Genomic DNA, 10,407 nt, shown 5'->3' with positions numbered 1-10,407 from the left:
TGAAAACTTGAATAAGGTAGCCGACGCTACGCGGCGCTGATGACATGCACGATCTCTCGAAAAGTACATAGTAGGGGGACAACGAAATCGATTGCAACGCACTCTGTGACAGAAATGTCAAACTTATCAAGACTGCCTTCATCAAATTCAGTACATTTCATTTTGCATTCATTTTGTGTGTATCTTGGACATGATTATCAATATTTTCAATATTGGTTATAATACTTTTTGTGCCGTGAACAGCAAAAATAACGGAAAAAACTACAAAAATAAATTTTACACATTGCTAGAATTAGAATTAATGTTGAAAAAATTAAGCAAAGATTATAATTCTATCAAATTCTTAATAAAATTCGTCACAATTTATTCATTTTTATTGATGATAGTGTACATGTATATCGTGTATTAATAAACTTTTAGCTACCAATTTTTCCAAACAAGTAGTTTTAATCATTTATTTTATTGTAAATTAAATAAACATTTTCCATTTATTCAAACTTAACTTGTGAAATAACGTTTATGATATACTTTACCATCATTATTATTACTATTAACTGTTGTGTACATCGCTGGTAAATAATATTTAAAATAAAATTTATCGCTTCTTAAGATAGTGGATTTAATAAATTGTTCATCACGGTGAATGATAGCACAATGTCAAACTTTGATTCAACCCTATCTTTATTGTTACATTCATTTGTGTGATTTCACCTATTTTTGGGGGAAATTTGAATTTCATCCATGAATATTGTACATTGTATTCAAACTGTAATATCTAACTACCAAAACATTTGTTTACGTATTTTTCTCTATTTTACATTAAAATAACAAAATAAAATTATCTAATTCAACCTGTCAAGATTATACCGAACAATATTTACATCTCTGTAATAGAAGTAAAACAAGAATGATGAGGTCGATGTGTAAGAAACGGAAGAACAGAAAAATTAAAAAAATTGCTTATATAATTAACTTAACAATCAATATTTTTTACATTTTATATCATTACTCTCATATTGTAAGTGTTTTACAGTTTCTTATACGTTGCGGACGTCATGCGGCGATAATGTCGTATATGTTCCCAGTAGATGCTTGGTCTGGATGCATTTCCAGTTGCACTTATAGTTCATATTTTCTCCATAGCTGTCGCTGAAGTCGTATACGCTTCGGGCAGAAGAGAATAACCTTCATATGTACCAACTTAAATTTGTTTATACCAACATAAAATCTTATAAAATTATAAAAATTATTGTTTAGTTATTAAACTTGCTGAATAATAAAACAAAAACAAAAATAATAATACTGTAGTATTACTTTAATATCATATATATATTATATTTTCGGTTATAATATTAAAAGCAAATAAAGAAATTAATAAAAAAAAATAGAAATAACGGGCTCAAAAAGGTAGAGCGAGGTCATCTTTTGACTGCACAATCAATGCATTTCATATGTAATAAAGAAGTAGGGATGACAGAAGAGATAAATGAACAATTGTTTAAATATTTTGTTAGTCAATAAAATGACAAAGAGAGAGAGAGAGAGTGAGAGATAAGATGCCGTCCAATAACGATTCAGAAATAATACCATTTGAATGCGATAAGATGATGAATAGAAGAAGTAATTGCAGGAGCTTGTACATACGTATTGTTTACATTTAACACACAAGCAGTTATTAATCGGTGCTTTTCCGCGCATGCTATTAAAGTGCAGTTGTAAATTACTATGTTTGTGTGAAACATCGCACATATGTTTTTCCGCAGAGGGATTTTTTTGAAATAATATTACCTTTCGAACAATTATTAAATAACTGGTTTTCCTGACGTCTACTCTGTGTTTATAGATACGGTAGTATACTAAACTTTCAAGCATATATATATATATACTTATGTATGTATGTACACATACATACATATGTATATTTATGTCGTGTTATTTTTATGTACATATGCGTTTACGCATGCATGTTTAATAAAGTATGTTTAAAAAACACAAATACATTCATTTGTACGTTTATACAATAATACGCGCATACAGCGTATTTTCGCATATGTACAATTAATACTAAAATTTAGAATCATTTGTCTATGTTTTAAATGGTAGAATTTTGCCTAACACAATGACAGCCTTAGATACTAATTATTGAATTGTATCTTTCATATTTGTAGGTACAAGAAAAAAAATGCATGGTATCAAAAGAGTATTAGTTTTTTGTACATTGACAACTGTACTACCATTGATGCTTATTCTAATCCCTCTCTATCTGCGACACAGTTTTTATGCTAATGTAGCATATGCTGTTACAGAGTCTGATATTTTGGAGGTCAATGATGGAGTATCAACTATATTTTGTTCTGTAAGAACTATGTTGCTTCTAAAATATTCAGATTTTTAATCATATCTTTCTTTTGCATGTATGTATTTTAGGAAGGCCTTTGTATTATATGACTAAAACAATTAATACCTTCCATAACTGCATGCATTTTATACATACTTTATGAAATGGACTAATTTTTTCATTTATTAAAAATAACATTATTTATTTTGGAATTATTATTAGGCGCATACTTTACAAATGAATGCAACATTTAACGCATTCCAAATGTCGCATAGACCAGAGATAACGTCATATAAAAAACATATAAGATTAAAGAAAAGTATGATTTTACCAGATGATACATTTGAATATTGGGGATTTTATTTGCTTAAAGGCGCTACGGTATTACTTTCTGTTTGTTCAAGGTAAATATGTAGTTTAAATTATAGTTAATTTTATGATGTTTAAAAAATATTTGTAATGGAATTTATTATGGCTAAACTTGTATTTCTAATTATTAATATGTAGATTTCAAGGAGCTTCTATTTTGGTTGTGAAAGGTGAACGTAACTTGCGTACTTGTGAAATATTGGAACAAAATAAAAACAGAGAACTTGGAACAGAAATGTTCTTACCAGATGCGGATCAAGTTAAAATTACATTCGAATCTCATATGAAAGGTATCAGTTCTGTTGAAGATATAAATCAGCAAGCTTTTAATGCCATCGCAAGAAAAAATAATACAAAGCAAAGTTTTAATGATACAAATGTTATGCAGATAACAGATAATTTTAATGATACTAATCAAGAGAAATTCTTGGCATCTATTAAAGAAACTCAAAACTATACAATAGAAGTACCTGTAACATTGAAAAAAACAAGGGAAATTGAATCTACCAAGAGATCTCAGCGATGGCTTCACTCAACATTTGCTAGTCAGGAAAGAAACTTGAATGATGAAAAAGAATTACAAAAGAAATCAACGATTATAAAGCATCAAAGTAAAAAAATAGGAAGAGAAGATTTGAAATTTAATACTCTTAATCAAGAACAAGTTGAAAACCACAGAAATTTAATAGAAAAATTGAAAATGGAATTAAATATGGAACACGATGAGAATGACAACGTAGAGGAAGATTTAGATGAAAAACTAGAAAATAAGCTAGTCAATACTAGGGTAAAAAGAAATCAAGAGCTTGTAAATCCACCTTCATTACTTGACCAAGGTATCAAACATGGTGGAACCGCAGATAAAAATACAATGGATCTCAATGAAGCGTCATCTGTATCTAGTTTTGAAAATGGTTTATTTAATTGTTACGAAGGCTCAATTCTTTTGACGCAAGAATTTGAACCTTCTGAAAAATGTATTGACGTTGATTATTTAGTTAATGGAAAACATATGGAGACAAGACACGATGTCGTAGAGGATGGATATTATTATTATATATTTTACAGCGATAATGATTTTGTTTCAAACGATATACATGCTCTATTCGATATCTATAAACCAACTTTTCAATATGAAAATGTTACCAAGTCTTGTATAAATCAAACAGAGTGCTCGTTTACATTAGATCTTATGTCTCCTGATAGAGTAATCGTAGAAATACCAACCAAAGATGGTATAGATTTAGATCCAGATGAGATTAGTTTATTGATTTCAGTTTGCCATCCACGTATGGGTGTGTACGCCATTTTTCCAATCGCAGTATTGTTCTTTATACTTGGTTGTGCATTTATGTAAAGATTTATAAAGATGAGATTTACAAAGATGATATTTACAAAGATGATATTTACAAATTTATAAATAATTTTAAAATATAGTTTGTTATAGATTATATACATTTTATTATTTAGATAGATATTATATATATATATATATATATATATATATATATATATATATGAAATTTTATGGACTGAGAATATGGAGTCTATTATAATGTATCATACATAGAAAATGTTGAAAATGTGATTAAGGGGAATATATATGTAAATCTAAATATTTTAAGTATATAAAATATTGAATGCACCACGATATAATGGATGTATGTATATAACACAAAAGTTTAAATACGTGTAATACTGTATATTGTGTTATTTCGAAATTCTAATTTTATATCAAAAACCTAATTTGTGTACGTTATTGTACATATATATTAATATCTATGTAGGAAAAAACATATTTTTATAAATAATATACGCTTGCAATAACATTTATATAGATAACTGCGAATTACCATATCAGCACAATAGGTGCTTGCCTAAAGTTTTATGAAAGGAAAATATTTTTTCATTTAAATGATTGTATAAAAAGTGTTAAATATTTCCAAATGTTAAATCATCAAATATATTATCATAATACTGTTAATTATTATATTTGATATTATCTAAGGAAAATGTTGTATACTTTTTCAAAGTGAACTAATAAGAAATCAAAATAAGTTCAAATAAATAAAGAAATAAAATTAAAAATGTATTCTTTTTTGAAACATAATTTCATCAATATATTATTTTTAATTTAATATATTAAATGTTTAATTTGATCAAAAGATGATATTAAATAGAAAAAAAAGAATTATAGATATATATAATGTTAAAATATAATGAAGAATAAATTATTTGTATACATAGACTCTTTTACAATAAATAAGATGTAAAAGTTAGCATGATTAACTGTTATTAATTAAATGAACACGTTGTAGACTTGAATATGAAATAACATTTGCCATATATCGTAATTTAGTTGATTCAGTATTTGAACTAAATATTAAGGCGCTAGAGTCGTCGTAAAGGTAAAACTATGTGAAATTAAAAATCATTCGAAATTGAAAGTTAATCATATGATATATATATCATGTATGTATATATGTATATTGACAAATATTACCAGAAATCGTTAAATTAAAATCGTTTTCGAATAAATAAAGATTGTGTGCCACTGTTCGCATGAAAAAGACGTCTTCCGAAATTGGCGCTAGGTACACTGGGTAATCGACGTAACTTCCCCTCTGCGCGCACTCTCGACGTAGAAGAAAAATAATATGAAAAATCATCCAGACTGGGAGAAGAATAGGAAATTTAATAGAGAATAAAAGGAAATTTAATAGTTAGAAAAAAACTGAAATTGCTTATATATAAGCGCAAAAAGGTTTTAAATTGTATTGTCGAAATAAGTCAATTTTCCTTGGATCGTTCGCAGCGCCATTGTGCGGCGTTCACAAGAATATTCGTCGTGACGCAATAGGAACTCGTCCTTTCCGTTGACTTACCACGAGTGGAACATGTCTCATACATCTGAACGAAGGTAAGTTCGATTTTTTCAACATAATTGCATTAATTCAATCAAAATTTTCCTATAGAAAATCTTCCTTTATATCGAATTATTCCGGATCTTGTGTGACGAACGATAGAACGGCATTCGTATGGATTACATTTAGAAAAAATAGTGCGGCAAACGACGAATGCACGAGAGCACGAGACTGACGACAACATGGCGTGCATTCGTTTTTGTTACATTGTTTGCAATATTAATATATATATTTTTTCTATCTTCCGTAGAGTTATCTAAATGTCAAAAAACGATATGACCCTTTCGAGTAACGATGAAAATATTGAAAAAATATCTATCCTCGTATTTTCCATATATGTAAAATGTAATCTCGATTTTCTTAGAAATTTCCGCGTGCCGACGCACGACGTGTTCAAAATCTACATTTTTATCCTTCATTTTCTTTCAGCCTTACGTTAGGAAATTCAAATTTTATTCTAACTCTTTATGATAAAAACACAAATATTTAACGATTTAGGGTTATTTAATGTTCCAAATTAAGTGATTTGAGTTAGCATGAGTTATGATAAAATGTCGACCATTCCTTAGTCATACGTACGTGTGAGTCACTGACAGTGCAGCAGCCATCGAATGATCATCAAATATTTGTTTTTCTTCTCCTTTTTTTAAAACTATAATTCTTCGGTAACGTTTTTCGATATTTCACCGAATTTTCGTATATTTTTACCTTCCTTATTTTTAGTAGGTCACTCTTTTAATTAGAAATGTATATAGATTTTTTATTACTTTAAAAAATAAATATTTTAAATTTGTATCACACGTACTATACAGTAAATTATACAAATTAAGATATATAAGAAACATTTTGCAATTACATATTTGATATTGAAGATACTTTAGATATATACGATATTATTAATGGAAAATGTGTTCCCAAAAAAAAATATACTAATAGGTACTTTATGTCTTTATTAATTTGGCTAATTATTTTGTACATAGGATATTTCTAAATTTTTTAATACAATAATACTGATATATACAATATGACATGTGTTATCACTAATATTAACATTTCTTCTTCGCTTTATATCACAGTAGAAACGATGAACAATGGTCAGGGGATTCCAAAAATGGACCAAGTGAAAGCGAATCTCCTGCCTACAATGGGCCTCCAGGCATGGAGCCCGAAGGGATTATTGAATCGAACTGGGAAGTTGTAAGTTTCGTTGTTCTATTGCATAGATTAATAGTGTTCAAAAATATTATGATCATTGTATACGCTGTGTGTAAATTTAGAAATAAATTTTTAAAGTTTATAGTATATTTTATAATTTTATATTAATTAGGTCGTTGACAATTTTGATGAAATGAACCTTAAAGAAGAACTTTTGCGTGGTATTTACGCTTATGGCTTCGAAAAACCATCTGCTATTCAACAACGTGCCATCCTACCCTGTATTAGGGGACACGATGTTATTGCTCAGGCCCAGTCTGGTAGATAATATACATTCATTAAGTAAACACAAATTTAAAGTTTACATTAATGCATTGATAATGCTAAAGTTTTAATAATTAACCTGTAGGAACTGGGAAAACTGCAACATTCTCTATATCAATTCTTCAACAAATTGATACGAACATTAAGGAATGTCAAGCATTGATACTTGCTCCAACTCGTGAACTTGCACAACAGGTAAGTTGACATATTTCTTATTAATCAATATTAATATTTGTACATTATATATATATATATAATATTTCTTTTCATTGTTTTTCTTTATAGATTCAAAAAGTAGTTATTGCTCTGGGAGACTTTATGCATGCAGAATGTCACGCATGTATTGGAGGCACTAACGTACGTGAAGACATGAGAAAATTGAATCAAGGGGTCCATGTAGTGGTTGGTACACCAGGCAGGGTTTACGATATGATCAGTCGACAAGCGTTGAGGGCTAGTAGCATCAAGCTATTTGTTCTGGATGAAGCTGATGAAATGCTCTCGCGTGGTTTTAAGGACCAGATCCATGATGTATTCAAGCTATTACCAAATGAAGTACAGGTACGTTCAAACTTTAGTATGCGACGTCAAGATCACTTATTCTAAATAGTCTTCTAATTGTTGACTTTATTTCAATTATTAGAAAATGTCTTTTGGACAAGTCAACAAATCATACAAGACGAAAAGTTGCAGTATAGCCATACGTTATTATAGTCAAGTTTATAAATGTATTATAAAATACAGGTGCGTTATATTAGTGGTATCTTGGCAGGTACATTGTACAGATTTGATACATTTCATTGTTCTTTGAGATCTTCACATTACATTGATATAACTTAATAATAGGAATAATGTGATACTACTACTGTCATCCTAGTGAATCCCAATCTAGTTAAAACGCCCTTTACAGAATATGAATTATGATAATCCACATAAATATATACATATTAGCAGAGTGATAGATTATAACAGATAACCATAAAGTAGCATGATTTTTTCAACATTTTACCAACCTGTTGCATATGTCACGTATGATGTCACAGTGTCTCATCCAAATGACAAATTTATATATACTTTTTTCTTTCTCAAGAAATATGTATTTAGAAATGAGGTCGCACAAATATGTGGGGTGTATATTTGACCTATACATTTATAGATTTATGTTTAAAAAGTATTATGCATTTTTACAGGTTATTCTGTTGTCTGCTACAATGCCTTCTGATGTACTGGATGTCTCTAAATGCTTTATGCGAAATCCAGTTCGAATTCTGGTGAAGAAAGAAGAATTGACGTTGGAGGGAATTAAGCAATTCTACGTCTTTGTTGAACGTGAAGAATGGAAGTTGGAGACCTTGTGTGATTTATACGACACGCTAAGCATCACCCAGGCGGTTATTTTCTGCAACACGCGGCGTAAGGTCGATTGGCTAACAGAAAATATGCATCACCGTGATTTTACGGTTTCTGCAATGCATGGAGATATGGATCAGAAAGAGAGAGATCTCATTATGAGACAATTTCGAACTGGTTCGTCTCGTGTCCTCATCACAACTGATCTGTTGGCTCGTGGTATTGACGTGCAACAAGTATCCCTTGTCATTAATTATGATTTACCTTCCAATAGAGAGAATTACATTCACAGGTAATTTATATATATATATATATATTCTAGCATTTTATCATCTCTTTAAATGAATGAGTAATTTAATAGTTTAGAAGAAAGGAAATTTCGATTAAACGCTTTATTATCTCTTAATTAAACACGATTGCTCGATAACGGATCATTCTTTATTTAGTGATAACTTATCTATCGATGTGTATTATCATTCAGATAAATAATTAAAATTTGAAGAAAAATGAAAAGATTGCGATTATAATTCTGATTAATCTTTATTTAGAGACAATTAATATAGAGTAGGATAGAAAGAATTTCTCTTTTCTTTCCTTTATCATTTTTTAAAGTAATCATTTGTATTTATGAAGCCGTAACTTTGTCATCGTGTTACAGAATTGGTCGCGGTGGTCGTTTCGGCCGTAAAGGAGTAGCTGTGAACTTCGTTACAGAGGACGATAGGCGAACTCTGAAAGACATAGAGCAATTCTACAACACCCACATAGACGAGATGCCATTGAACGTCGCTGACTTAATCTAAGCACGTCCATTGGCAATATTTCATTATAATACGAAAAAAATAAAAAGTAAGTGAAAAAAGGAGCTCTCATCTGATCTCTCATGGTGTGTGAGTATTCACAGAGTGAGTTGGTGAACTGTATTGCTTATGTAAACGTGATTTACCAAAATATTCTGAGGTTGTCATCCTGATTTCATTTGATAATAGCAGATTATGAAAATAGGTATACGAGAATAATTATCTATTGTACTGATAATACTATTAGTATACTATTTTAATAATATTACTGCCATTAAACAATTATATCCCTTACACTATCACTACTCTAGCGCCATCACTACACATTATTATTATCAACACACTACAAAAACAACACCAGCACTAGCAACGCCACCGTTCACCGCTATATACCCATTACGCCCATACTATTGCTATTATACTACTTCTGCTGCTACTACTCTCTGCTACTATACTACTGTTTTATTCTACACTACTCTATTACTATTACAATTACTACTTCTACTATTATTACTGCTACTATCTCTACTACCCTATTACTATTATTCCTATTATACCAAAAGCAGTACTATCACTATCACTTTACGAAAATTATTAATTTTTCGACTGTTATAAATTTTACTCTACTAGTATTCATATTACGTTAATGGTATTATTTGTAATACCTATCATCATTATAGAGCGACAAGCACAATGTGCTTGCATTTTACATATCATTGTGACAGGTCAAGATTTTGCAATCAAATGCATTCATGGGTTTACCGCACCTTAGTTCTGATCATTGTCAATATTTTTAAGTTTCTTCTAAAGATTTTTATCTCGTCTGTCTCTAATAGAGCATGTTCTACCTGTAAAGTTCATTCCGTCGTCGACGGTTTTTCATCGATGCTTCGATCACCGCGATTACAACTTGTTTGTTTAAGTAGAGGTTTAGTTGGGTATTGGAAGGGGTATTTTAATCACAAGCGTTGTCGCAGGAGAGATGTAAATTCACAAGTTTTAGATGGTATGAATTTTTGTATATCAAAAAAAAACGTAGATGCATAACTACATATATACAATAAAATGTTTGACCTTTTAATCGTGGTCTTTATTATTACGTGTATTATATGTGTCAACAACAACAACAAAAAATATATATATATAT

At 29.6% G+C, this 10,407-nt stretch overlaps 2 protein-coding genes across 2 annotated transcripts in view; both read left to right on the top strand.

Annotated features, from left to right (window-relative positions):
- The first annotated feature begins 1,401 nt into the window (after window positions 1–1,401).
- Window positions 1,402–4,177, top strand: LOC106785448. The gene is made up of 4 exons (XM_014745928.1): window positions 1,402–1,848; window positions 2,169–2,356; window positions 2,561–2,742; window positions 2,846–4,177. Exons 2-4 carry the CDS (start codon window positions 2,183–2,185, stop codon window positions 4,062–4,064), a joined length of 1,575 nt encoding a protein of 524 aa, XP_014601414.1. The 5' UTR covers window positions 1,402–1,848; window positions 2,169–2,182; the 3' UTR covers window positions 4,065–4,177.
- A 1,346-nt stretch (window positions 4,178–5,523) lies between these two features.
- LOC106785436 (eukaryotic initiation factor 4A-I) overlaps window positions 5,524–10,407 on the top strand; it is a 6,068-nt gene continuing 1,184 nt past the window's right edge. Inside the window, exons 1-7 of the mRNA XM_014745914.1 lie at window positions 5,524–5,627; window positions 6,708–6,828; window positions 6,959–7,106; window positions 7,196–7,305; window positions 7,396–7,671; window positions 8,301–8,752; window positions 9,119–9,309. Of these exons, the coding sequence (XP_014601400.1) occupies window positions 5,605–5,627; window positions 6,708–6,828; window positions 6,959–7,106; window positions 7,196–7,305; window positions 7,396–7,671; window positions 8,301–8,752; window positions 9,119–9,263 (1,275 nt within the window). The 5' untranslated portion in view covers window positions 5,524–5,604 and the 3' untranslated portion in view covers window positions 9,264–9,309. The remainder of the gene's footprint in view (window positions 5,628–6,707; window positions 6,829–6,958; window positions 7,107–7,195; window positions 7,306–7,395; window positions 7,672–8,300; window positions 8,753–9,118; window positions 9,310–10,407) is intronic.

This window comes from Polistes canadensis, unplaced genomic scaffold, assembly GCF_001313835.1.
Source record: "Polistes canadensis isolate GaletaPanama2010 unplaced genomic scaffold, ASM131383v1 scaffold_50, whole genome shotgun sequence".
NCBI lineage: Eukaryota > Metazoa > Arthropoda > Insecta > Hymenoptera > Vespidae > Polistes > Polistes canadensis.
Note: the sequence above shows the minus strand (reverse complement) of the source record. Positions and strands in the feature narration are given on the sequence as shown.

Excerpts from the sequence above, each read along its gene's own strand:
- LOC106785448 (XM_014745928.1), top strand. The coding sequence starts at position 2,183 with ATGCATGGTATCAAAAGAGTATTAGTTTTTTGTACATTGACAACTGTA. Across the intron at positions 2,357-2,560 it reads TATCAACTATATTTTGTTCT|GCGCATACTTTACAAATGAA; the intron begins GTAAGAACTATG and ends AATTATTATTAG. Across the intron at positions 2,743-2,845 it reads TTACTTTCTGTTTGTTCAAG|ATTTCAAGGAGCTTCTATTT; the intron begins GTAAATATGTAG and ends ATTAATATGTAG.